Source organism: Malaclemys terrapin, chromosome 16 (assembly GCF_027887155.1).
Source record: "Malaclemys terrapin pileata isolate rMalTer1 chromosome 16, rMalTer1.hap1, whole genome shotgun sequence".
NCBI lineage: Eukaryota > Metazoa > Chordata > Testudines > Emydidae > Malaclemys > Malaclemys terrapin.
Genome location: NC_071520.1, coordinates 896,944 through 920,355, shown reverse-complemented (window position 1 = coordinate 920,355; position 23,412 = coordinate 896,944). Strand labels below are relative to the sequence as shown.

Sequence of the window (23,412 nt, the reverse complement as noted above, 5' to 3'; positions counted from 1 at the left end):
TTACGTTTGGCAGAACCAAGCAACCACAGCGCTGACGTGCCTCTTTCACAGGAGGTTGGATCTGTTTCCCTTCCAGCCAGTTTAGACGTCTGTCAGATTTGCCCTTTCCTATTACTAAGGAGCTGGCCTAGGAGGTGGGACCTGTTCCAGGGCAGGGAACTATCCATTCATGCCAATGGCTACAGTTCCAGCTTTGTTTTCTTTTTTTAAATCAAATGCAACTAAATCCTAACCTTAGCCTAGCCCCACAGCTGCAAACACACACAAGAGGTGACTATATCCCCGACAGACGAGACGACTGAGCTGCCTCTGATGGGACGTCTGAAAACAGTTCCCATCTCTGACCCTCCATGGCTTGCTAATAGCATGGCTGCTTCTCTTGTCTGTCTGCAGGGGCCTGTTTGGTTGTTGAGGCTGATACACCACGTGGGGCCTGGATTTGCTGCTGTTGTTTCCCACCGTTAGTGGCTGTGCACTGTTGCCAACACAGGACCTGGCGTTCTCAGAGCTACTCTCCTTGGTGTTGGTTAATTGCCATGTGTTCCTGCCGTAGGATGGACCTTTGGGGTGTCTGGGACATAAAACCACAGGGTGGATGTGATAGCTCTTCCCAAGGGGAAGCCAGTGAGATTTGGGCACCAAACTTGCTTGTAGCCCATGCCCCGGTCACATGGCAGGGGCCAGTATCCATTGACGGCAGCAGCTCCTGTTAGAGCCAGCCAGGCAGAGTAAGGGTAACAGAGTAGCTTCCCCTCTTGGCTTTGATAGTGGAGACAGCCTGGTAAATAAGTAGGGTTGCCAACTCTCCAGGATTGTCCTAGAGTCTCCAGGAATTAAAGATGAATCTTTAATTAAAAATGTCATCTGATGAAACCTTCAGGAATATGTCCAACCAAAACTGGCAACCCTAATGAGTAGCCCAACAGGTCCTAAGTTTTCCCTGATTAATGACTATTCACTCTATCTCAAACCATTTCTGTCACAGCATCCCTGCACCCCACACAGGGTGTAAATCGGGCAGAATTAGGCCCAGGGAGTTCAAGAGCAGCCATGTCCCAATCACATTACTCCCAAGCCCAGTGATTCTGGTTGCCTCCCAGGGGATAGTTGGGGCAGAAGGGGTTTGTAACAGTCCTTACATTTTTTGCTGGGAGGATCATGCACGGATTACCATGGTAACAGCTGTAATTGTCCCAGGGAAGCTAGGCCTGGTTCTCTGCTGTCTTGTGCAGTCACTTACACCTGTGCCAAGAAAAGTCATCAGCATGGATGCACTTCACGCCCACTCGGCAAAGCTGTAATTGGCTACATGAGGTGCCAAGCAGTGGAGAAGCCAGCCTGGCATCTTTAGGTAACATCCAAGCCAAGAATTTCCCCACTTTGGGTCTGATCCAACATCCACTGAAGACTTCCTTTGACCGTAATGATCTTGGATGAGGCCCTTAACCCCTGGCCATTTGCAGCACCCTGCTGAGCTTTTGGTCTCTCGTGGGAGCAAAGTATTGATCAAATGCAGTTTGTATCAGTTTTCAGGTTGTATCAGGGAATGATCTGGGGGGTTCATACCATAAATAGCTAAGCACCCCTCAGTTTTCCGCTGCAAACAATGTGAGTCGAGACCCCTCTGCATCAAGGTGGATCAATCCCCGATTTACCTGACTTCCATTTGAAAGCAGAGGCTTTTCATTACGTTCTTTTGGATCAGGAATTAAAAGCTCGCCTGGTCTGAGGTTCAGAGTCTTGCTAGATTAGCTTGTGGACCACTGGCAAAAAAGCCTTCAGGGTCTCATCAATGCAGCTGGATGAATATTTCTGAAATATCAAGGAAAACATTTTGTGTGTTATTCCAACCAACTTATCGAATGGTTGGCATTTTTTCTTTTAAAAAAAATTGAAATTGACACTTTAAAAAAAAAATCTGCAAAAATATTTGTGACCTTTTCAACCAGCTTCCAGACTAGAAATGAATGGGGAAACTGAGGTACCAATGTTACGGTGATGTGCCAAAAATTACACAGTAAATCTGTGCATGCACCAGGTATCCGAAATCCTAGTTCTCTGGTCCATTGTTTATAATAATAATTGGCCGAGCTGTCTGTCTGTACTGTGATAGCTTTGAAAAACACATTGGATCAATTCCAGAATGTCAGGGGATGTTCTAGGCATCACTGGGCAGAACCCTATTGATTTTCAGGACAATCAGAAAACCAGAAAAGCCTGATTTCCATTAACACCACCGTTGGGTCACTCAGGATACAGTGGTGAGAGTTAGGGACAGGGTTAGAGTTATGGGCCCTTCATCCCACTCTGGTCAGCTATGGTTGCCAACTTTTTGACTGCAGAAAACTGAACATCCTTGCCCCACCCCTGCCTGGAGGCCTGAATCCGCCCCCCACTTTACTGAGGCCCCCCTGTTCACTCCATCCCCCCTCCCTCCATTGCTTGCTCTTCCCCACCCTTGCTCATTTTCACCAGCCTGGGGCAGGGGATTGGGGTTCGGGAGGGAGTTTGAGCTCTGCCTTTGGGGTGCAGGAGGGGGCTTGGGGGTGGGGCTGAGAGGTTTGGTGTGTGGGATGGGGCTCCGGGCTGGGGCAGTGGGGATTGGGGTGCGAGGTAGTGTGAGGGCTCTGGCTGGGGGTGTGGGCTCGGGGGTGGGGCTGGGAATGAGAGATTTGGGGTTTGTGAAGGGGCTCCAGGCTGGAGCAGGGGTTGGGGTGCATGTGGAGCTGTGGGGTGTGGGCTCTGGGAGGGAATTTGGTGCTGGAGGGGGCTCAGGGCTGGGGATTGGGGTGCAGGAGGGGGTTTGGGAGGGGGTTCCGGGCGGCTTTTATCTCAAGTGGCCACGGAAGCGTCTGGCATATCCAGAGGCAGATTACGGTTTTGTGGGGCCCTGGGCCACTGCAAGTGGCGGTCCCCCCAACCCCTGGTGCTCCTACTGAGGAAATGGGGTCAGGCTCCCCAGCAGGAGCGCCAGGCGGGTGTGGGTGCAGCAGGTCAGGGCACAGGGGCACCCATTTTTCCGGAGCCCCCCCAATTGGCCAGGGCCCCTGGGTACAGGCCCCGTTGGCTAATCCGCCACTGGGCATGTCCCTCTGGTTCCTAGGCAAAGGGGCAGCCAGGGGGCTCTGCACTACCCTGTCCGGCCAATGGGAGCTGCAGAGACAGCGCTCAGGGCGGTGCAGCATGTGGAGCTCCCTGGCTGCCCCTCTGCCTAGGGGCAAGAGGGACACCACTGCAGCCAACTGGACTTCTAACCGCCCGGTCAGCTGTGCTGACCAGAGCTGCCAGGGTCCCTTTTAGACCAGGCATTTCAGTTGAAAACCGGATGCCTGGCAACCCTATGGTCAGCGCCCCCCACCACTCCCAGCTGGGCCCTTCAGGTCCCCATGCCAGCGGGCCCCTGATTTCCTGCTCTGGGCAGGAGTGAGGCAGTGTGACCTCACAGAGGCCTGGGGAACAGGGAGGGGAGGTCCCTGGATACAGGGGTGTAGCACTGAGCTCACAGAGAAGAGGAGCAGGGTCACTCTGGGTACAGGCGGTGACCTCAGAGGCCTGTGGCTGGGGAACAGGGCCGTTCTGGATACGGGGTGAGGCAATGACATTAGGGTTAGGTTAGGATGCGCCACTTATCCCACTCCATCTGGGCCTGCCCAACTGGGACCCTCATCAGGGGACAAGAGGCTGTGGCGAGGTTATTAGCGCAGACAGCAACATCTGAAGCATTCCTGGGTGAAGTAGGGCTTCAAGGCAAGATATGAAGGGGGTGGGGAAACGGGTGGCTCTGAATCACAGAATCATAGAATATCAGGGTTGGAAGGGACCTCAAGAGGTCATCTAGTCCAACCCCCTGCTCAAAGCAGGACCAACCCCAACTAAATCATCCCAGCCAGGGCTTTGTCAAGCCTGACCTTAAAAACCTAAAAAGAAGGAGATTCCACCACCTCCCTAGGTGACCCATTCCAGTGCTTCACCACCCTCCTAGTGAAAAAGTTTTTCCTAATATCCAACCTAAACCTCCCCCACTGCAACTTGAGACCATTACTCCTTGTTCTGTCATCTGCCACCACTGAGAACAGTCTAGATCCATCCTCTTTGGAACTCCCTTTCAGGTAGTTGAAAGCAGCTATCAAATCCCCCCTTATTTTTCTCTTCTGCAGACTAAATAATCCCAGTTCCCTCAGCCTGTCCTCATAAATCATGTGCTCAGCTCCCTAATCATTTTTGTTGCCCTCCGCTGGACTCTTTCCAATTTTTCCACATCCTCCTTATAGTGTGAGGCCCAAAACTGGACACAGGACTCCAGATGAGGTCTCACCAATGTTGAATAGAGGGGAATGATCACATCCCTCGATCTGCTGGCAATGTCCCTACTTATACAGCCCAAAGTGGGAATCTGTTCCAGGCATCTGGGTGGGTGAGGGGGGCAGCAGGTAAGAAGCTAAAGGTGGGAGAAGACTATGGAAGGAGCTGCACCAGGCCTAGCACAATGCGGGTCTGGCCTATGATAGGGGTTTCTAGGTGCTACTGCAATACAAGCAATAATAGCCTGTACCAGGTTAGATACCATGGGGCTAAAACACCTGGGTTCAGTCCACATTAGTGTGTGTGTCCACTGGGCAGCTGCGCTGGCTCTAGCTCAATGGTGCAGGAATTTTTGATGATTGCCAGGCTAGATGCAGTTCTGGTGTCTCTGCCATGGACACCACAACCCTGCTCCCCGGTGCCTGGCAATGGCCTCTCTAGCACTTGCGGCCTGAGTCTAGAAGCTGCCTGATAGCTACAGAAGGACCTAGGCCCTGATTCTGACCTTCACTGTGGCCCATGTACCCCAGCTCTGCAGGAGTAAAGAAGCCAGTAGCCCCTGGCCTGGCTGCTGCAGAGCCAGATGAATGGCTCAGAACTTGCAGCTCCCAGCATGGGGCATAACTGTAGGAGAGGGTGTTTTGATATTTTTAACTATTTGTAGCGCCTAGGAACCCCAGTCAAGGAGCAGGGCCCCATTGTGCCAGGTGCTGTACAGAGCAATAACAAAGAAGACAGCTCCTGCCATAGAGAGCAATCACAACCTACAATGGTGGAAGTGCCCTCTGCACACTTCTTGTTGCTGGAATGGGGATTTGGGTACCACTGCAGCTAAGCATAAGTAAGAGCAGCCCTCTGGTTGCTCTAGCTTGTGCCAGGGGCTGACCCACTCCCTGGAGGGCCTCAGACTCAGGCAGGAAGGTGGCATAGGGCTGCTTTTCTCTTCTCCCCATCCTCTAAGCTGCACCGAGTTTAGCTCAGCCGCCACCCAAGGGTCAGGACCCTAGTGCCTGACCCTGAAGGTACTTGGCCTGGAGTCAGTGGGAGCTGTGGGTGCTCAGCACTGCTCAGGGACTGCTGAGAGACCTCCGATTCCTTGGGTTCTTTGACTGGAGAATGCAAGGGAACAGTGTGTCTGCAAAATAAAAACAACAAAGGGGAGGGGGAGAACTCTGGGCTGGGACAAGGGCATTCAAAGTCAGCCGTGTCTGGGGAGTGGGGCATGTCCTGTGTGTTGGCAGTGCAGACACTGCGGGATCTCTGGGTGAATTCATAATTTTGATCCAAAGGAACAAAACGAAAACTTGGTATCAAAATCTCCCATCTCTTCTCAGTGCAAACACACTCCTGCAGGGACCATCAAAGCTTTCGGCAGCAGCTGTGCCCGGGCAGGACTGGGTTAGTGACCGAGAGGGCAAACTGGGCAATGGAGCAGGAGTCCAAGGCCAGAGGCACAAGTTACCGTCTATTATCACAGGTCATCAAGGGGCAGGGGCCGTACCAGACAGTGCCAGCCACGCACGGGGGTGGCTGCTCCCTGCCCAACACCTCTGCCACAGCACTCTGGCTACAATGCCCTCTCCTTCCAGCAAAACTGGTCCTGCCTGGCCTCCTACATGCTTCCTGCGTGTCTGAAACCCATCAGGGCTGCCAGGGAGCAGTCCCCTTTAAGAGGTGGAGCTTGCAGCCTGGCACAGGAAGATCAAGTCTGGAATGAACTGCCTTGGTCGGAGGAGGTTGCAGACAGAAGCCAGCTGGTCAGCACAGAAGAGACCATGAGTGGCAGGGTGGGAGATCTGAGCCCCAAGCAGGCAGAGGCGTTAGCCAAGGTGAGATCTAGCAACAGTCCCTATTCTTCAGCAATTCTGATTACTTCCTGCACACCTCCTCCAGTGGGGGAAGGGCAGTCTGGAGGGGGTGTTAATTTTCTCCCCAAAGTGTTGTGCCTTTGAGATGCTGGGATCCTGCAGTGATGGGGACTGTATAAGCACCTAGATAGAAGCAGGGATCTTAGAGGGGTGCAAGGGACTGGGAGAAAGCGCATCTGTGCCCCCAGGCTGACCGGGAGGCAGTTTACCTGACCTCACCCGCAGGCCGTAAACGAGATTTCGAATCTCCCTGCACCCAGCTTTCCGCAGGACTAGGGTGACCAGATGTCCCATTTTTAAAGGGACAGTCTCGTTTTTTGGGACTTTTTCTTATATAGGCACCTATTACCCCCCATCCCCTGTCCTGTTTTTTCACAGTTGCTATCTAGTAACCCTACACAGGACCATCCTGCGAGGAGATTTCTCCCGCTCCTCAGCACCCAGCACCTGTGGGACTCGGTGCCCGGAGCAGCCCAGGCCAGCTCCAGGAGCTGACTCACACAGGGAGCCTGTTTGGGGAGTGAGTGGCAGTCCCAGCCGTGATTAGCACAGAAAGCGTTGGCAGAGGCATCGGCTCATGGGAGCGTGATCATGCTGGGTTTCTGGGGGCTGCCGAGCCTCTCATGAGCTCCCTCTAGACTGCAGAAGGGGCAGAGGAAGCTCTCAGGGTGACTAGGAATAGGACCCCCCCACGCCCTCCGTACCCTGAGATGTGGGATGCTGCTGGGTCCTTGAGGTGACAGAGCTGGCACCTCCACTGGGGCATGTGGTTGCCTGGCGACTAGCAGAAGGGACTGGACACAAGGGAGTATTCATGGCCTGTGTCTGGTGGAAAAGCCTCAGGGCCGCAGGCTGATTACTCGGCAATTGTTCCTTAAGCAGCTTCTGAATGAAAGGTGACTGAGTGCACAGCTGCGGGGTCCTCCCTGCACAAAGCGCCACTACCCTGTTCTCCTGCAGGGAGAGGCTGGGAGCTGCCCCACAGCCCCCACCATTCCTGCAGTGCCAATTCCTCCCTGGGCAGGAGTAGCTGGGCCTTTGCATAGTGAAGCCTAACGTCTTGTTCCCTGCAGCTCCTGGAGAGAAGGGTTTGGACTGGAGTAGCTCTGAGACCCTCCACAGCCAGTGCTCCTGCCCCATGTCGTAGTGCCTCTTGCAAGGCCAGATGGGAAGAAATGGTTAACTCACATGGTTGCTTCTTTGCCCCCTCTTTGTTCCTCTCCTTGTAAACCTTGAACTTTTCCTGCCTCCTGTGAGCTTTCACCCCCCCTTCCCATCTTCCTCTCTCTTGCCCTTCTGCATGCATTTGCTCTTTCCTATTCTCTGTCCCAACGTGCATCTGTGGGGGCCTTTTATGAAACTGCTCTTCCTTTGATGCTAACTCAGACGCATCTGTGCTGAACTTAGGAAGGGGAGAGAGGGCTGAGCGGGGTGTTAAAGGAAAAGGCCCCTGTTCTGCTATCCAGCATTGTTGGATCCATACTTGCATACATCCCCCACCAGTATTACAAATACCTGGGAAGTGTGAGCATTGCTGGTGGCAGCCACTGGTTCAGAGCTCCCTTTATGGAGCAAGGGAGTTTTCTCAGCTGGGCTGAGAGAACCTCTTCCCCAGTGTGTTCAGAGGGAAGAGCTGTCAGCTTTGAATGCGCGTTTGTCAGTCTGGGGGAGCAAAACATGGCTTTGTCATACAGCACGTGCTTCAATGTATGTACAGGCAGGTAGGGGCAGGGTTCTGTGCATGAAGGCAAACTGCACCCACCCCCAATGAGCTCTGGCTAGCCCCCTTCCTGCAGACCCTTGAGCCAGGTGTGCAGCGTGAGCAGGAAGTTCCACCACAGGTGTAAATGGGGAAGGGAATTTTGGTAGCATTTTTACATGCACTGGGCATAGGTGCTAATGATGGCACAAGGTGGTGGAGAATCAGCCCCCACTGCATTTGAAGAGCACGTGTGCTATAGGGGTTTAAACCTGTTCCTCTAAGGAATAAAGAACAGCCTTGTAGGTAAGGTGTGTGAGTGGGTCCTGGGAGATTTGCAGTCTGTTTGCAGCTCTACCTGCATGGACTTTGGCAAGTCACTTAACCTCTGTGCCTCAGTTTCTCCAGCTATAAAATAGGGACAATTCTATTTCCCTACTTCTCTGGGGAAGCCATGAGTGTTAATTAGTGCTTGAGGAGCCTTAGCAGCCCTAGAAGTGCTGTGTGCGATCAACAATTCTATTTTGCATTCTTCTCATCAGCTGGTTTTCATGACTCCTCCTGTCAGTTTCAATGGAACTTTCAAGTTAAAATAAAAAGAAAGCGAGAGATGCTGGCTGGCAGGAAACCTCTCCCCCATCCCACTTCCTGGCATTCAAGGGAGAGAGAGGCTGTGGGTTAAGAGTGGGACGTCCCAGGAGCTCTCTGTGGTGTGGTTGTGTGGGAGTGAGGGAGGGATTGCAGCTAATCCTCATGTACAAGTCTAGGTCCTTCTATCTGTCTAGAAGTAAACCAGTCCAAGTGACAGTAACTTAGTGTAGTACTACATTCATAGCTCCCCTAAAGATCATCTGAAAGTCACCTCAAAACAGCATTCAAAAGTGGCTGCCTTCCCCATTGAAATCTGCATTCATCAGAGGAAGTCTCAGCTCCACAGATTTCACAGGGCTATGGAGACTGGCACAGGAAAGGTTTCTGGTGTTAGACCCTGGAGCCTGATTCTTGCACCTTGCATGGCCATTGACTCCTGTGCAAAGTTTCTGGGCAGCATTTCACACACACCCTTTTGTCAGCGATCTCATAAGGGGCAGGGCAGGGGAGAATCCGATTGCACACTGATTTATTCTGGATGCAGTTCAGTTGGTTTTGATGCTCTGTTGCATCATTCCAAACAACGATACGTGTCTTCCTTTAAAGGATCATGGAACGTGGGTCCCAGGATCCCAACTCAGTAGCAACTAAGAGTCACTGTTGTCTAACAGCCGCGCAGGGCCCTCTGTGAAATGCATCAGTGTCCACATGAAACCCAGAATGATTCAGCCTCAGCAGAGATATGAAAGACTGCCTGGCCACAGTTGCCAACTTTCACATGGTAAATAAGCACCCTGACTTTCACAATAAGCCAAAAATCAAGCTAATCCCATTTCAAAACAAACCCAAAACAAGCCAATCCCTAAGAACCCCAACGCTCGATGTGACTAGATCCCCCCGGCGTGCAGTCTGGGACTGTGATGGGCCCACTGTGCACCCCTGACTCTCTCCCCCACCAAAAGCCAAAAACTAGCCAACAAGCAACTTACAAGCCAATTAAGCCAAAAACAAGCCCAATTTCTGTGTTTTTTCCCCATGGGTTTGGCATGTCTGTGCCTGGCCCAGTGACTGAATCCTCCCTCACACCAAGAGGTGAATTCCTGGCACATTGGCATAGTAGTGAGGGGGAAGGGGGCAGTTTATCCTGTCGCTGGCTGTTTGACTTCTTCTGTGGCTAAATGTAGGGCCTGCAGGGTTGTCAAGCCAATACCTTGCGCTACTGCTTACAATTGATTTTAAATGTGTAGACACAGAAACTTCAAACAAACCAAGACCCCAAAAGACATGCTGGGGATGTCCAAGTCTCTCCCTTTGAGGTGAAGCTGGAACCTGCCATGTACCATAATGTCAGGGGCAATTTGGAGACTGCTCTGCCTTTTTGACTCGGGCTGTAGCAGGACAGAGGAGTTGCTAGCCTGGAACAGACCCGAGGTCCCTCTAGTTCAGTGTCCTGGCTCTGGCAGTGGCCAGCATCAGATACTTCAGAGGCAGACATCAAAACTCTTCCATAAGGGACAATAATGCCACATTTTCCAAAGTTGCCTCCCAGACTGTGGGCGCTGAGAGATCTGAGGCCAAATTTCCAGGGATGCTGGAGGCCCAAAGCTCCCTTGGTTTCAAATTAGGTTGGCAGTGCTCAGCACTTGGAAAATCATGTCTCAAATCAGCACCCAAAATCAGGGATGGTCTCGAAAATGTGGCCCTTAAGAATAACAAGCCCATTGGGGACCATTTCTAGCCACAGATTTATGGGTGTGCGGTTATACCTTGGAGCAGGAAGGTTGATCTCCTTTACACATTTTTATTCTTTCTGATCATCACTATAAACACCTTACACTTCTTTCAAAACTCTATCAAACTGTTTACCTCACCCGTGTCTTCTGGCAGCGAGCTCCAGAGATGACTTAGACGTTTAAAGTGTTTCCACCTATCAGTTTTAGCTGTGATGCCTTTTAATGTCTTGGGAGGTCCCCTTGTTTTTATATTATAAGAGGCAAACTGGGATGAGATTAGTGAGGATGGAGGGGGTATTTTAGATGGACAGTTGAATTAGAGAGAGAGAGATTTTAAGCACTGGGAAGGTTGGGGAAGTTTTGCCAACTGAGAAGTGTTATATTCTCTGCAGAGGGTCTGATCTGATGCATAGTTGCACATAATTGAAATCTCTATTGTGCAATATCTTTGGTTCAAGGAATCAGAGCTGGGGCACAGCATTAATTGACAACAGATCTTTGGATATTCTCCTCTCCTGCTTCCCGGAGCTACTGCTGGGCTTTCATCTTATCCTCCCTTCGCACTGCTCCTCCGTGGTGCTGTTCTCAAGGCAAAGGAATTAATCTCAGATTTAATTACACCTAATTTCAGACCACAATAATCTAACCAGCCCCATTAAGAAGGGAAGGGAAGGACTTAGAGTGCTCTGCCCCTCTGAGATTTATGCTATTCATTGCCCTGGTGCAGCCGTGGCTGACCCTGGTGTGTGTCCTGGGAAGAGGGGGGGATCAGCTGACCTGCAGGCTCAGGCTTAACTCTCACATCTGTTATTTGGGATTGATTCCTCCCCTGCCCTTTGCACCCCCATGTTGGGTTTGCCATTGACCCAAGGGCACCTGCTTGGGCTCCCCTGCTGCCTCTCAAACTGATGCCAATGTTGCGCTGCACAGCAGCCTGCAGGGGGTGCATGCATAGCAATTCCCAGCCATTAACACCCCCACCCACCCACCCACCCCCGTTCTCCATATCTTGGGCAGGGGCCAGCTCTGTGATTCAGATGAGAATTGCCGGCCCAAGGAGAGAAATGCTGCCTCCAACACAAATTGCCCACATGCCTTTGTGCCCTATGCTAGCACCTGAAGGTTCCCTTCAGGAACCCTAGAGACCCCTTTAGACCCCTAAAGATTGCTTTAATGCCTCCCCTTTTGGGAGACTGAGATCAGGGCTACCCTGTAGCACTGACCCCCGTTTCCCTTCCAGCTCAGCTGTGCTGTTCCTCACTTGGCCAGAAGGAGCCACTGTTGAGCATGACAGGCATCTCCTCTCCCGGGGTGGGATGTGCTGCCCTGCCCTCAGCACTGCAAGGAATTAAACAGGCTCCAGCACCCTTTCTGGCTCCCCTCACAGCCGCATCCAGGGCTGAGCTGGTTAGTTAGCCAGGTGTAGAGAGGCCCCCAGTAGATTTCATGCTATCTTTGGCCCCTCCAGGAAGCTCTGCCTAGGGAAGCATTGGGGAGTGTTGTGATGACTGGCAGTCCAGCTAAGGCAGGAAGGCTTGATCCCAGAGGCGGGCCCCGTGCACTCCCCCATGGACGGTCAGACCCTGGGTTAGGCTTATCTCACAGGGAGCTTGGTTCCATAGCCAGACCAGACCCCATCTTCCCCCTGCCTGGGCTCTGTGCCAGCACTTCCCAAGGAGCACAGCGGGCTGAGTGACCAGTGGCCCTGCTTCTTCATTGTTCGCTTCCTGCTTGTGCCTTTAAACTGCCTTGGTTTCCCCCTATTCCCAGGGCAGTCTGGGCCTGGGCAGCCCCCAGTTTAAATTACAGGAGCCCCAAGGCTGAGGCCAAGCCCCCTTTCCCACCACATCTCTTATGCTGGCCAGGGAGTTCCCTTATGCAAGGGCTATTCCCAGGAGCAGTAACAACCCTGTTGCGCTGCCCAAGTGGCAGAAGGGTCACGGCACAAACGATCGCTGGGAAACGGTCCTTGATGAGCTGGCTCCTCACTGGCTCATGGCTTTGACGATCAGGACCAAGGCCTTGATCTGGCAGTGGCAGCATGAAAACCAGAGCTGTGTGCCGAGCGCGATCGATGAAAGCACTGAAATGCCCTTGCGAATAGAGACCCAAGCTGAAAGCAACTGGAGCCCCAGCCTGAACGCCAGGGCACTGAACCTCAGGGATGGGGATGGGTCACAGGACTGAAATATCAACTTGGGGGTGGGGGGTGCTGGGTTTCTAAAGGACGTCAGCCCCACAGGCAATTGTACTGCGTAGGTTGCTGCGTGGCGTGGGGTGGAAGGAGCTGAATGCCCCCTTGGAGTGATGCGTTAGAAAGGAGTAGCAGGGAAACACCCCACCAGCAAGATCTCCGGAGCTGTGGACAGGCCTGCTGGGGAGGTGGTGGAAGTGCCTCCCATGGGATCCTGCAGCTAGACTGGAGAGAGAACAACCCTGTTTCCAGCCCAGAGGGCTGGACTAGATGGGACCTAATGGGACTCTTCCACCTCTACAGCGTCTTCCCTGAAACCCTGATCTCTAGGGGGCAGGGGTACATTGTCATGGTGAAGAGCTCCTCATTAGACAGCTCCCTGCCCCCCCCCTCCCCAAATTCCCCAATACTCCTTCTGTGCCTGCAGCCATCCTGGCCTGTGGTATAAGCGATGGCAGAAAGGGAGAGGGCCCTTCTCCCCAACCCACAAGTCACTGCGGTCTGGGCATCTCCACTTGGGGCCCAAATATTGGGTGCAGGCCTTTTGCTGTTCTGCAGCCCCCAGCTCCGGGAGCGCGAAGCCAATGCAGGAAACACATCCTGCTGTAGACATGCTCAGCAGTCGCTTTGCCCTTCGGTCTTAATGGTTGAGGGAAACAGGTCAGACTTGTGAGAGGCCTTGGGCAGATGGCAGGACAGGCATGGGGCTGTCTGCAGCCTGGCAGCTGGGCACTTCCTGGGCAATTGCATGCAACGTGCCCCTTGGGAGTCTACCTCCTCCTTGCCCCTGCCCTGACTAAAGTCTAACTGTGGGATCAACCTTGGGAGTCCCAGGGCCTAGCACCTGGGGATGAGGTGGGGCAGGTCATGGAGGCTGGGTGAGAAGTTCTGGCCTCTGCACTGAGACACTGAGCTTGTGGGCCCTGCGGGGCCCAGTTGGTGCCTCCAGCTTTGCTGATCCAGAACTGGGAAGTGCCCATGACGCTGTCCCTGCTCCTCTTCTCTCTGCAGTTCCGCGAGAACCTCCAGGACGTGTTGCCCTCCCTTCCCCATCATGACGACTACTTCCTCTTGCGCTGGCTCAGAGGTAACAGGGGCTGGAGGAGGGAGGAGATGCGTTATGGAGCCAAGCTAGCCCTAGTTGCCCCCCAGCACCCAGCCCCTTGAGCCAAGATCAGCCGCAGGCACTGAGCCACTGCTGGAGCTTTCTTCTTGTTCCCACTCCTGCGAGACAGGAAGAAAATGGATGGGCCTGAGTTTGCCTGGGGTGTTTTAGGTTTGCCCCATAGAGGGAATGGGGGTGTGTCACCACTGAGCAGGGAAGGGTGGAAATGCCTGCTTGGGCACAAGAGGAGGGAATGGCTAGTAGGGGGAGATTCCCCTGCTGAGCTCCTGGGAGGAGGGGGAAGAGGAAATCCCTTAGCACCACTTTTGCTGTAGGATTCAGACCCCGGCTCCAAGCAGCCCTGGGATATCGGGTTTTTCTTTAAGCTGCTGGTTTCTCTCAGAGTCAGAGAACAATAGAGCAGTCTGACCCCCTGTGGGGGCGGTGGCAGAACAGGTAGGGCAGCCCAGGATTAGGGGCCCCACACAGGTGGATGCAACACCTGCCAGTGTCTGGGTGCAGTGGAAGATGGTTCAGGTGTGGGAACTGGATTGGGGGAGGGAGAAGCCTGCTCTTTTGTCTGGGGCAGCTGCGGTTTTGGGTTACACACAATCCCTGTGAGCAGGTGCAGGGAGCTAGCCACATTTCTTGGTTGCATTAGCTGTGGCCTGAGCCAGCCATGCAGCAGGGAACCGAGAGGGGAAAGGGCTAAGAGCTCAGCTCTGTGAGAGGTCTGGGCCCTGGCCATGGCAAAGCCAGCCTGCTCTGTCTGGGGCATGAATGGGCTGACTTGGCTTGTGGGGGCACATGGCTTCCTGAGCACTCAGGCCTGAGTGTTTCCAGCCCGCTGCTCCTCTCACATGGAGCCTGAGTCCTGGGGGGGATCCCCAGGTCTGATTCCCAGCTGGGGGCACCAGTGGGACACCCCACAGTTAGAGCCAAGCAGGGAACAAAGACTGACATCATCTGCAGGAAGCTGGGTGGGTTGGTACAGATCAGGCCGATATCACAGGCCGATGAGGGGCCTTATCTTGGCAGGGGGTGGGGCAGTGAACTGTGAGCTCGGTTATCACAGAGAACTCCCTCCCTCCCACTTTCTCCTGCTATCTGTTTTGGAAAGTCCAAAATTCAGAGACTTGTCCAGCCCTGACCTGGGAGATTTCTATCCCCGTGCGGCTGGGCAGGCCCAGTGTGGCTGGGCCAGGCAATGCCAGATCCAGGGCAAGTCCCAGTACAAGGGGCTCTGTGGGTCCTGTCTGCTTGGCCTCAGGGTTAGGGGGAGGCTTCTAAAAGCACAGGGGTTCCTGCCTCTCCTTGACTGGCCCACCCACCCTTCCTACCTTTGCATAGCTCCCCCATAGGCTCTGACCTCCCAGGCTCTCACTGTAGCAAGCCCCAAAGAGGGGCCCTCCAAGATCAGGATCTTTCCACTTGGCCCCATGAAGCCAGGACCCTAAACACACCCACAAGGCCCTGAGATCACTCCTCTGGCCTAAGGGGGTGTGGAGAGCAGGAGGGGCTGGGGGGATCAGTCTGTCCAAGCAGCGGGCTGCTTTTAGTTTATAGGTGGACTGTTGCTCTGTAAGCACCCAGCTGGACAGCATGGGCCCAGGCAGCTTAGCCCCAAATGTACATTGTTCTGTCATTAAACTACAGGGCTTTTTACAAACCTCAGTGTTGGGACCAGCATTCTAACAAAAGGAACTCCTTCCCCTGCAGTGCTGGGGATCCACTTAGATGCCAGAGTAGGCCAACTGGCTTAGGACTCCTGCTTCCTATGCTAGAGGTCATGGGTTCAAATCCATCTGATGCCTGGGGTGGGGGACGAAGAGTGCATGAATGGGGCAGTAACCTTAGATTAGTGTTACCATATTTCAACAATCAAAAAAGAGGACGGTGGGAGCCCTGCCCCTGCCCCTCCCACTTCCTGCCCCCTGACTGCCCCCCTCAGAACACCCAACCCCGCCCCCCGCTCCTTGTCCCCTGACTGCCCCCTCCTGGGACCCCTGCCCCTAACTGCCCCCCAGGATCCCACCGCCTATTTATGTACAGGCGTGACTACCTGCCCTTTCCTGGTTACTATACGCGGCCAGTCCGCATCCACATCCAGTAGTTAAAAAAAAAAATAAACTAATAATTTAAATTGGAATTTCATCCATTAATAAGTATTTATTATATAGTTAAAACCATTCTATTGAAGGGCAGATATTAAATAACACTAAATATGTTAATGTTCAAAACAATATTAAAAATTTGAAAATTTAGAGCATGGAAACCAAAATAGCTAAAATTTAGTTTTGGCAAGATACACGGAATGGAAACTCCGGGATCTTTACCTGTCACTGAATATAGCCATCATACCAATAGTGGAATATAAAACAAGTCTACATATACTCTCCTTAAAATTTTTACTTCTGTCCATTCCCAATAATTGTAACAAATCATTATTACCTTCACTCCACTTGCCACGCGCCCCAAGCACAAAACCAAAGAAGTGGATATTTTTACCTCCCGTTAAGTTTTTAATTTCTTCCTCTAACTCAAGATAATAAGCCACCTTCTCACTGTGGGCTTGTTCCAAACTTCCGGCATTATCCTCCCATCGCACTGTAACATCAACCACCACTGCTGTATCTCCTTTTATAAATATAATATCCGGCTTTCTTAACTCACCCTTACTATTTCTCAAATGGGGCTCTATCATTGCCTTCCACCCTAATTTACCAACCTTATCTACAACTGCAGCCACTACTCTATTATGCCTTTTTATCCTAGCATTCTTAGTCTTATAACATTGTCCTGAGATATGGAGAACAGTCTCCCGCACTTTACCGCACCATCTACAAAGAGCATTCACACCTCCTCTTCCTCTTGCTAATGTCTCCCTAGTAGGATAAATATTTGCCCTAAGCTGCAATGCTGCGATATACGCTGACGATTTAACTTTACTAGAGTTTCTAAAAATCGAATTACTAATTAAATCATTTTTAAAATATTTTATCCCTATTCCCTGACATCTCAGTTCCGACCATCTTAAAAATTCCTCTTCCCTCCATTTCTTGGGATGAGATGTTACTGCACTAAATGACAATATTTTATCCACAAGATTTTCTCCTGCATATAGATAAGATAGGTCCATCCAATCATCTCTCGAGACAATATGTCTCTTCCATTTATGAATTAACATATTTGGGATTTGCACACTAAACTTAGTGAGAGCTAAACCACCATCCCTACCTCTAGAATAAAATATCCCATCTGTGGCACACTGAGGTAAATGTAAAATCTCTTTAACTATTTTTCTAACACACACATCAAGATCGTCTAAAAGATTAAAAGGGGGTTCTATTAAAAGAAGATTATAAAATAGCTTCGGTAAGATGTATGTCTGTAAAATTAATATTTTTTGGGCCGGTTTTAATGGGGCCTTAATTAAATTCTCACTCCAATCTTTCAATTTTTCTTTAAGTACCGGTCCCCCTACACCTATCCAGGGATCTATTCTAGCCCCTAAATATTTTTCAAAATCCCCTGGTTGAACATAATCAATCTTCTCTGACCCTATCTGCCAATTATCCTTAGGATTAACTACATAGGTTTTATGTTTAGTTAAAATATGAAAGCCTTTCGTTTTCTTCACATTAACAGAGAGATTAGTATTTTTACAAAACTCCTCTAAGATACCCAAATTTTTGATCATTCCTTTATATGAGCTACTTAAAATTGCCACATCATCAGCAAAAGCCAATGACGTGACACTATTACCCTTAACATAAAAACCACTTCCTTCTACTTCTAATCTAGTTAAAAGGGGATCCATAGCAATATTAAACAAAATTGGGGACAACGGGTCACCCTGCTTGACCCCCCTCCTAATTAAAATAGACTCAGTAGCTTCATCACCCACCCATACCCTAGTTGTGCAATTATCATAAAGGTCCCTAATAATATCTATAAAATGTTCATCTATACCAAATCTTCTCAACCCGGCTATTATATGTCCGTGTCCCACAGAATCAAATGCTTTAGCCAGATCTACGAACACTATTGCAATTTCATTCCCATTTCGTTTAGCCCCTTTAATCAAATTATCTAATATAGCAATATTTTCCTCACACCCAGGGGCGGATATAAATCCTTTTTGTCTACTACATATCTTAACTGTTTCCACCAGTCTTTTTGCTAATATTTTGGTATAGATTCTAATCCAAACTGACCCAATTGTCAATGGTCTCCAAGATGTTAACTTCTTCATTTCCTCCTCATCTTGTGTCTTTGGTATTAAAATCGTTCTATTTTTCTTAAATTCATCTGGTACCTGTCTATTTAGAAACCATATATTAAAAATTTTTGTAAGTATTAAGGAGTCTAAATTAAAAATATCCCACAAATTGCTCACTTTTACTTTATCTGGGCCAGGAGCACTATCTTTTCTTATTTCTGTTAAAGCTATTCTAATCTCATCCACAGAGATCGGACTCATTAATATATCATTATCCGCATTCTCTGTGGATGATGGCCACCCTATCATATTACCATGTCCAATTGTTCCCAAAATATTTACATAGTATTCCTCAATTTCTTTCATAGGGATAGCACACTTAGCCTTATCTGGCTCTCCCATTATAATGCGAGTCAATCTTCTTCTATCCTTATCAAATAATTGTTGATAGAATTTATACTTAGCTTTCTTTGTAGCATATCTCCTAATTGCATTAAATTGCTTCCTTCTCCCCTCCTTTCTAATCTTCCCTTTTCCTTTATTCCTCAACTCTATTTGACTTTCATTTCTAGGGTCCTGTCCCTCTACTAATGAATAACATAATTTTTCCAACATTGCCCATCCGAGAGCTTTTGTTAAATCCTCCTTTAATAATCCTTCAATTTCCCCTAAACTATTTATTATTTCTCTTCCCTCCCTACTTTGTTTTCCCCGTTTACATATTTTCTCCACTAAATCCACTTCTGGATGTCCTTTTAGTGGGAAAATCCTCTCTCTTGGGGGCGGAATTTCTAATATATTTACTCTAATGTCCTCTACCTCAGTCACTTTCTCCCTATCTCCTGTTACCACTAACTTCTTCTTTGCTAATTCTCGTCTTTTATCTGATATTTGTTTATTCGTTTTGGTCCTCATCTCGCTCTCAATACATTTATTTATATTCCTTTTCCCAATATATTTCCTTTCCAACTGTATAAGCTGCGCAACCTCATCTTTGGTCCATATACGAGATCTAGTCGATCCCTCTTTGATCTTACTTTTAGCAGCCATATCTTCTTTTCTTTGCTCATTCCTCACAGCAGGGTGTCTATGTCTACAGTGTTGGCTCAATCCAGATCTAGTATGAAAACCAAGCCCACAGACCGAGCACGTATGGCTCTTCATTGGGGTATCCGCCTTCTTGGGTATGCACCTGGGGTAGTGGCAAGCTATATTATGATATTGAGAAGATTTTCCACATTTACTACATACAACTCGTATGGCTTTACTTTTATGAACCACATTAATGTGTTTGGCCCATTTACCAAATGTTGGTAATATCTGGGGACATATTGGACAATTAAAACTATCAACGGGATACTCTAAATAAAAAACCCCATCCTTCCACGAACTACTTTCTAATATATTTATATTACTACCAGTACTGTTAAAATCCTTATTACGATCCCTATTAAAATCAGTACTTGATTCCCTAACATATGGATCATCAAATGTACTTAAATACTTAAAATCTGGATTAAAACTGTCCATAGTTAAATCATTAAAAGTGTCCCTTGTAAAAACCATCGGTAAGATAGATAAAATCTCCTCACCATGATCATCACAAACATTCTCCTCTACCTCCTCTCCATACTCCACTGGGAGGACTTGATTCTCACTCTCATGCTCATGAGACTTCATTATAGTCCACACCATTTTATCCATTGGTCCAGCGACCCTGATCACACCCCTAATATATTTAACACTGTCAGCCGGGGCATCAAAGCCAACAGCGGGGGCGTTATTAACCCGGTCCAGCGCCAATCCGGTATAAAAATATAAATTACTTTTTTCCATAGCTAAAAGATTTACCCTTCTCAGGGGAAAACTAACCCTTTCCAGGGGGAAACTAACCCGTACCTGGGGGAAACTTACCCTTTCCAGGGGGAAACTAACCCGTGCCTGGGGGAGACTACCCTTACCAGGGGGAATCTAACCCTTACCAGGGGGAGTCAACCCGTACCTGGGGGAGGCTACCCTTACCAGGGGGGCATCCATGTGGCACCATATGGGGCTGCCCAACCCCGTCCCACACCCCACTGAATGTGGGATGTGGGTTCGTCCTCCGCAATCCGCCTGGCTATCCAAGCCAGTTACCGACTCTCACCACGAGGAGGTAGCGGTTGGACTTGCAATCCAGAGGCTTTCCTCAAAGAGGGGTCCCAAACAGCATAATGTCGAGCTCTAACGGGCGTGTGAAAAAAGGCTCAGATCTTGGTAGGGGTTGCCCCTATTGACCGGGCTCACGCCCACCCCCACCTCACCGATAACCCATTCTCTCACTACCCTCAGGCAATGTTTCCGTCCAAGCCCGACAGCTGAGAAGGTCCAGAGACACATGGAGAGCCATTAAGAGATCCCACCCCCTACCTAAGCCTCCCTGCTCCTTGTCCCCTGACTGTCCCCTCCTGAGACCCCCCCCATCCTATCTGCCCCCTAAGACCCTACTCCCTACCTGTCTCCTGACTTTCCAAAACCTTATCCACACCCCCCGCCCCCTGACAGCCCCCCCCAGAACTCCTGACCCATCCAGCCCTCTCCCTGTCTCTTCTTGACTGCCCCCTCCAGAACTCCCTTGCCCCTTCTCCGACCCCCTGGCCCCCTTACCGTGCCACTCAGAACAGCGTGTCAGGCTCCACGCCGAGCCCGACACACTGCCGCGCTCCCCCACGGAGCACATAGCCCGGTTCCCGTCCTCGCAGAGTGGCACGCTGGGCAGCAGGGGAGGGGGAGGAGCTCCAGACTGCTGGAGGCCCGATGCGAATGGCTGGCGATCTGCGAATGCAGGGAAGGGGAGGAGGAGGGGGGGGAGAGAGAGAGAGGAGGGGAGTGATCTGAAGCTGCAGGGGAGAGGAGGGGGGAAGTGGAGGAGGGGCTCTGGCTGCCAGAGCCCCGTGCGAGTGGCTCGATCTGACTGGCTCCCCTGTCAGCCGTGCATGGGGGAGGAAATCCGGACATTTACAAATTCCCCCCGGACGCTATTTTTAAACTCAAAAAGCTGGACATGTCCAGGAGAATCCGGACAAATGGTAACCCTACCTTAGATGCAAGTGTGCGTGCGTGTGTGTGCGTGCGTGCGTGTCCTCTCTGCCTGACCTGCAGCTGATCTGAGTCTGGTATAGCCCCAGCTCTTTCACTCAAGCTGCAGCAGCTCATGCTTTTAGCTCAGGAGGTCACTGCTTCAGTGCCTATGGGCTGGCCAAGACTACGCGGCTTTCACATAATGGTCCTTTTGGGTGGGTCCACTTATGGGGTTGGGTCTTCACCCGTGTCTCTACAAAGCCGAGACATCTGCAGTACTGGTTCCACACCCTGCAGCAGTGTGCCAATCCCATGTGTTAAACATAAATATTAAATTAAAAAAACCACAATTGCCTTCAAAATCACCAGACTTAATAAGAACAGGAGTACTTGTGGCACCTTAGAGACTAACAAATTTATTAGAGCATAAGCTTTCGTGGACTACAGCCCACTTCTTCGGATGCATATAGAATGGAACATATATTGAGGAGATATGTATACACACATACAGAGAGCATAGACAGGTGGGAGTTGTCTTACCAACTCTGAGAGGCCAATTAATTAAGAGAGAAAAAACTTTTGAAGTGATAATCAAGCTAGCCCAGTACAGACAGTTTGATAAGAAGTGTGAGAATACTTACAAGGGGAGATAGATTCAATGTTTGTAATGGCTCAGCCATTCCCAGTCCTTATTCAAACCGGAGTTGATTGTGTCTAGTTTGCATATCAATTCTAGCTCAGCAGTCTCTCTTTGGAGTCTGTTTTTGAAGTTTTTCTGTTGTAATATAGCCACCCGCAGGTCTGTCACTGAATGACCAGACAGGTTAAAGTGTTCTCCCACTGGTTTTTGAGTATTTTGATTCCTGATGTCAGATTTGTGTCAGACTGCTGAGCTAGAATTGATATGCAAACTAGACACAATCAACTCCGGTTTGAATAAGGACTGGGAATGGCTGAGCCATTACAAACATTGAATCTATCTCCCCTTGTAAGGATTCTCACACTTCTTATCAAACTGTCTGTACTGGGCTAGCTTGATTATCACTTCAAAAGTTTTTTTTCTCTTAATTAATTGGCCTCTCAGAGTTGGTAAGACAACTCCCACCTGTCTATGCTCTCTGTATGTGTGTATATATATCTCCTCAATATATGTTCCATTCTATATGCATCCGAAGAAGTGGGCTGTAGTCCACGAAAGCTTATGCTCTAATAAATTTGTTAGTCTCTAAGGTGCCACAAGTACTCCTGTTCTTCTTTTTGCGGATACAGACTAACACGGCTGTTACTCTGAGACTTAATAAGCTTTCTGAGCAACTAGGTGGCTGAGGTAATATCTCACTGGTACAGCCTCTTTTGGTGAGGGACAAGCTTTCAGGCTTCCACACAGCTCTTCTTCTGTGTAAGCTCAAAAGTGTGTCTCTCCCACCAACAGACTTTGATCTAACAAAAGATATTCCCTCATCCCCTTTGGCGCTCCAGTATCCTGGGACCAGCACGTCTGCACCACCACTGCATCCAATCAACTTTCTGTTTCTTTTGTTTGCCGTCTGCTTTCAGAGCCTTTAGGGCAGGGGTTCTCAAACTGGGGGTTGGGACCCCTCAGGAGGTCACGAGGTTATTACATGGGGGGGTCGCGAGCTGTCAGCCTCCACCCCAAACCCCGCTTTGCCTCCAGCATTTATAATGGTGTTAAATATATAAAAAGGTATTTTTAATTTATAAGGGGGGGTTGCACTCAGACGCTTGCTATTTGAAAGGGGTCACCAGTACAAACGTTTGAGAACCTTTGCTTTAGGGGATATCGGGGTCTGAGTGTCAGGCTATTCTCCACAAACCCAAGGCCAGAAACTTACTTAGGTGTGATTCTCACCTAATCACTTGACTTTGGAGGCTGGGACTTGCAGAAAAGACACCGAATGTCATGAGCTCAGGGATAAAGTCCTGACAGTTGGGGACACTGCCCCAGCAAACACTGCAGGGCTTGGGAGATAGCTGCAGATTCCCCCACTTGACAAGCTACCAAGAAGGCTCTGCCTGTTGGACTTTACAAAGCAGATAAGCACTGCGATTGGAGAAAGGGCAAGTGACAGAGCTTTCTGTGATAAAAGGAGCTCACAGTTCACCCTCTCTCCTGCAGAGGTGCGATAAAGCTGCTCTGGGACAGAACCCAGGGGATTTAATCCCTAGCAGCCCTTCATAGAGAGATCATAAATGGAGCTATTAAGGGGGGAGGGATGTTGCAAAGCCTTTGATCTGTGCACCCCTGCACCACAGGCCAGTCTCCTTCGCTTGAGCCTGGGGTCACACTCCAACTCCTCCTTCCAAACAGCGGAGCCTGCTGGCTGTGGGGGCGGGGGAAAGAAGGTACTTTAAAGAGATTTTACACATCAGTAGAACTTGCCGTTTATCTCCCATTCACTGAGAATCCTGGAAAACCCCTGGCACCTCCTGAGCCCGCTTCCTCTTCAAAGCTCTTTACCAGTACTAGACAAGGAGAGGCAGTGTACCCTAGTGCACCAGACTGGCACTTAGGGGACCTGGGTTCTAGTCCTAAATCTACTGCATGACCTTGGGCAAGTCATTTAACATCTCTGCTCCTCAGTGTTCCCATCTGTAAATTGGGAATAATGACACTGAC

The 23,412-nt window shown here is 50.1% G+C and overlaps 1 protein-coding gene across 2 annotated transcripts in view; it reads left to right on the top strand.

Moving 5' to 3' along the window:
- The first annotated feature begins 5,861 nt into the window (after positions 1-5,861).
- The window catches only part of SEC14L2 (SEC14 like lipid binding 2), a 55,536-nt gene continuing 37,985 nt past the window's right edge, over positions 5,862-23,412 (top strand). The window contains exons 1-2 of one of the 2 annotated variants that reach the window (XM_054006569.1): positions 5,862-6,131; positions 13,399-13,474. In XM_054006569.1, coding sequence (XP_053862544.1) covers positions 5,919-6,131; positions 13,399-13,474 — 289 coding nt within the window. In that variant the 5' untranslated portion in view covers positions 5,862-5,918. Of the gene's footprint in view, positions 6,132-13,398; positions 13,475-23,412 lie in introns of those variants that run through there. The other variant, XM_054006570.1, reaches the window with a different exon arrangement.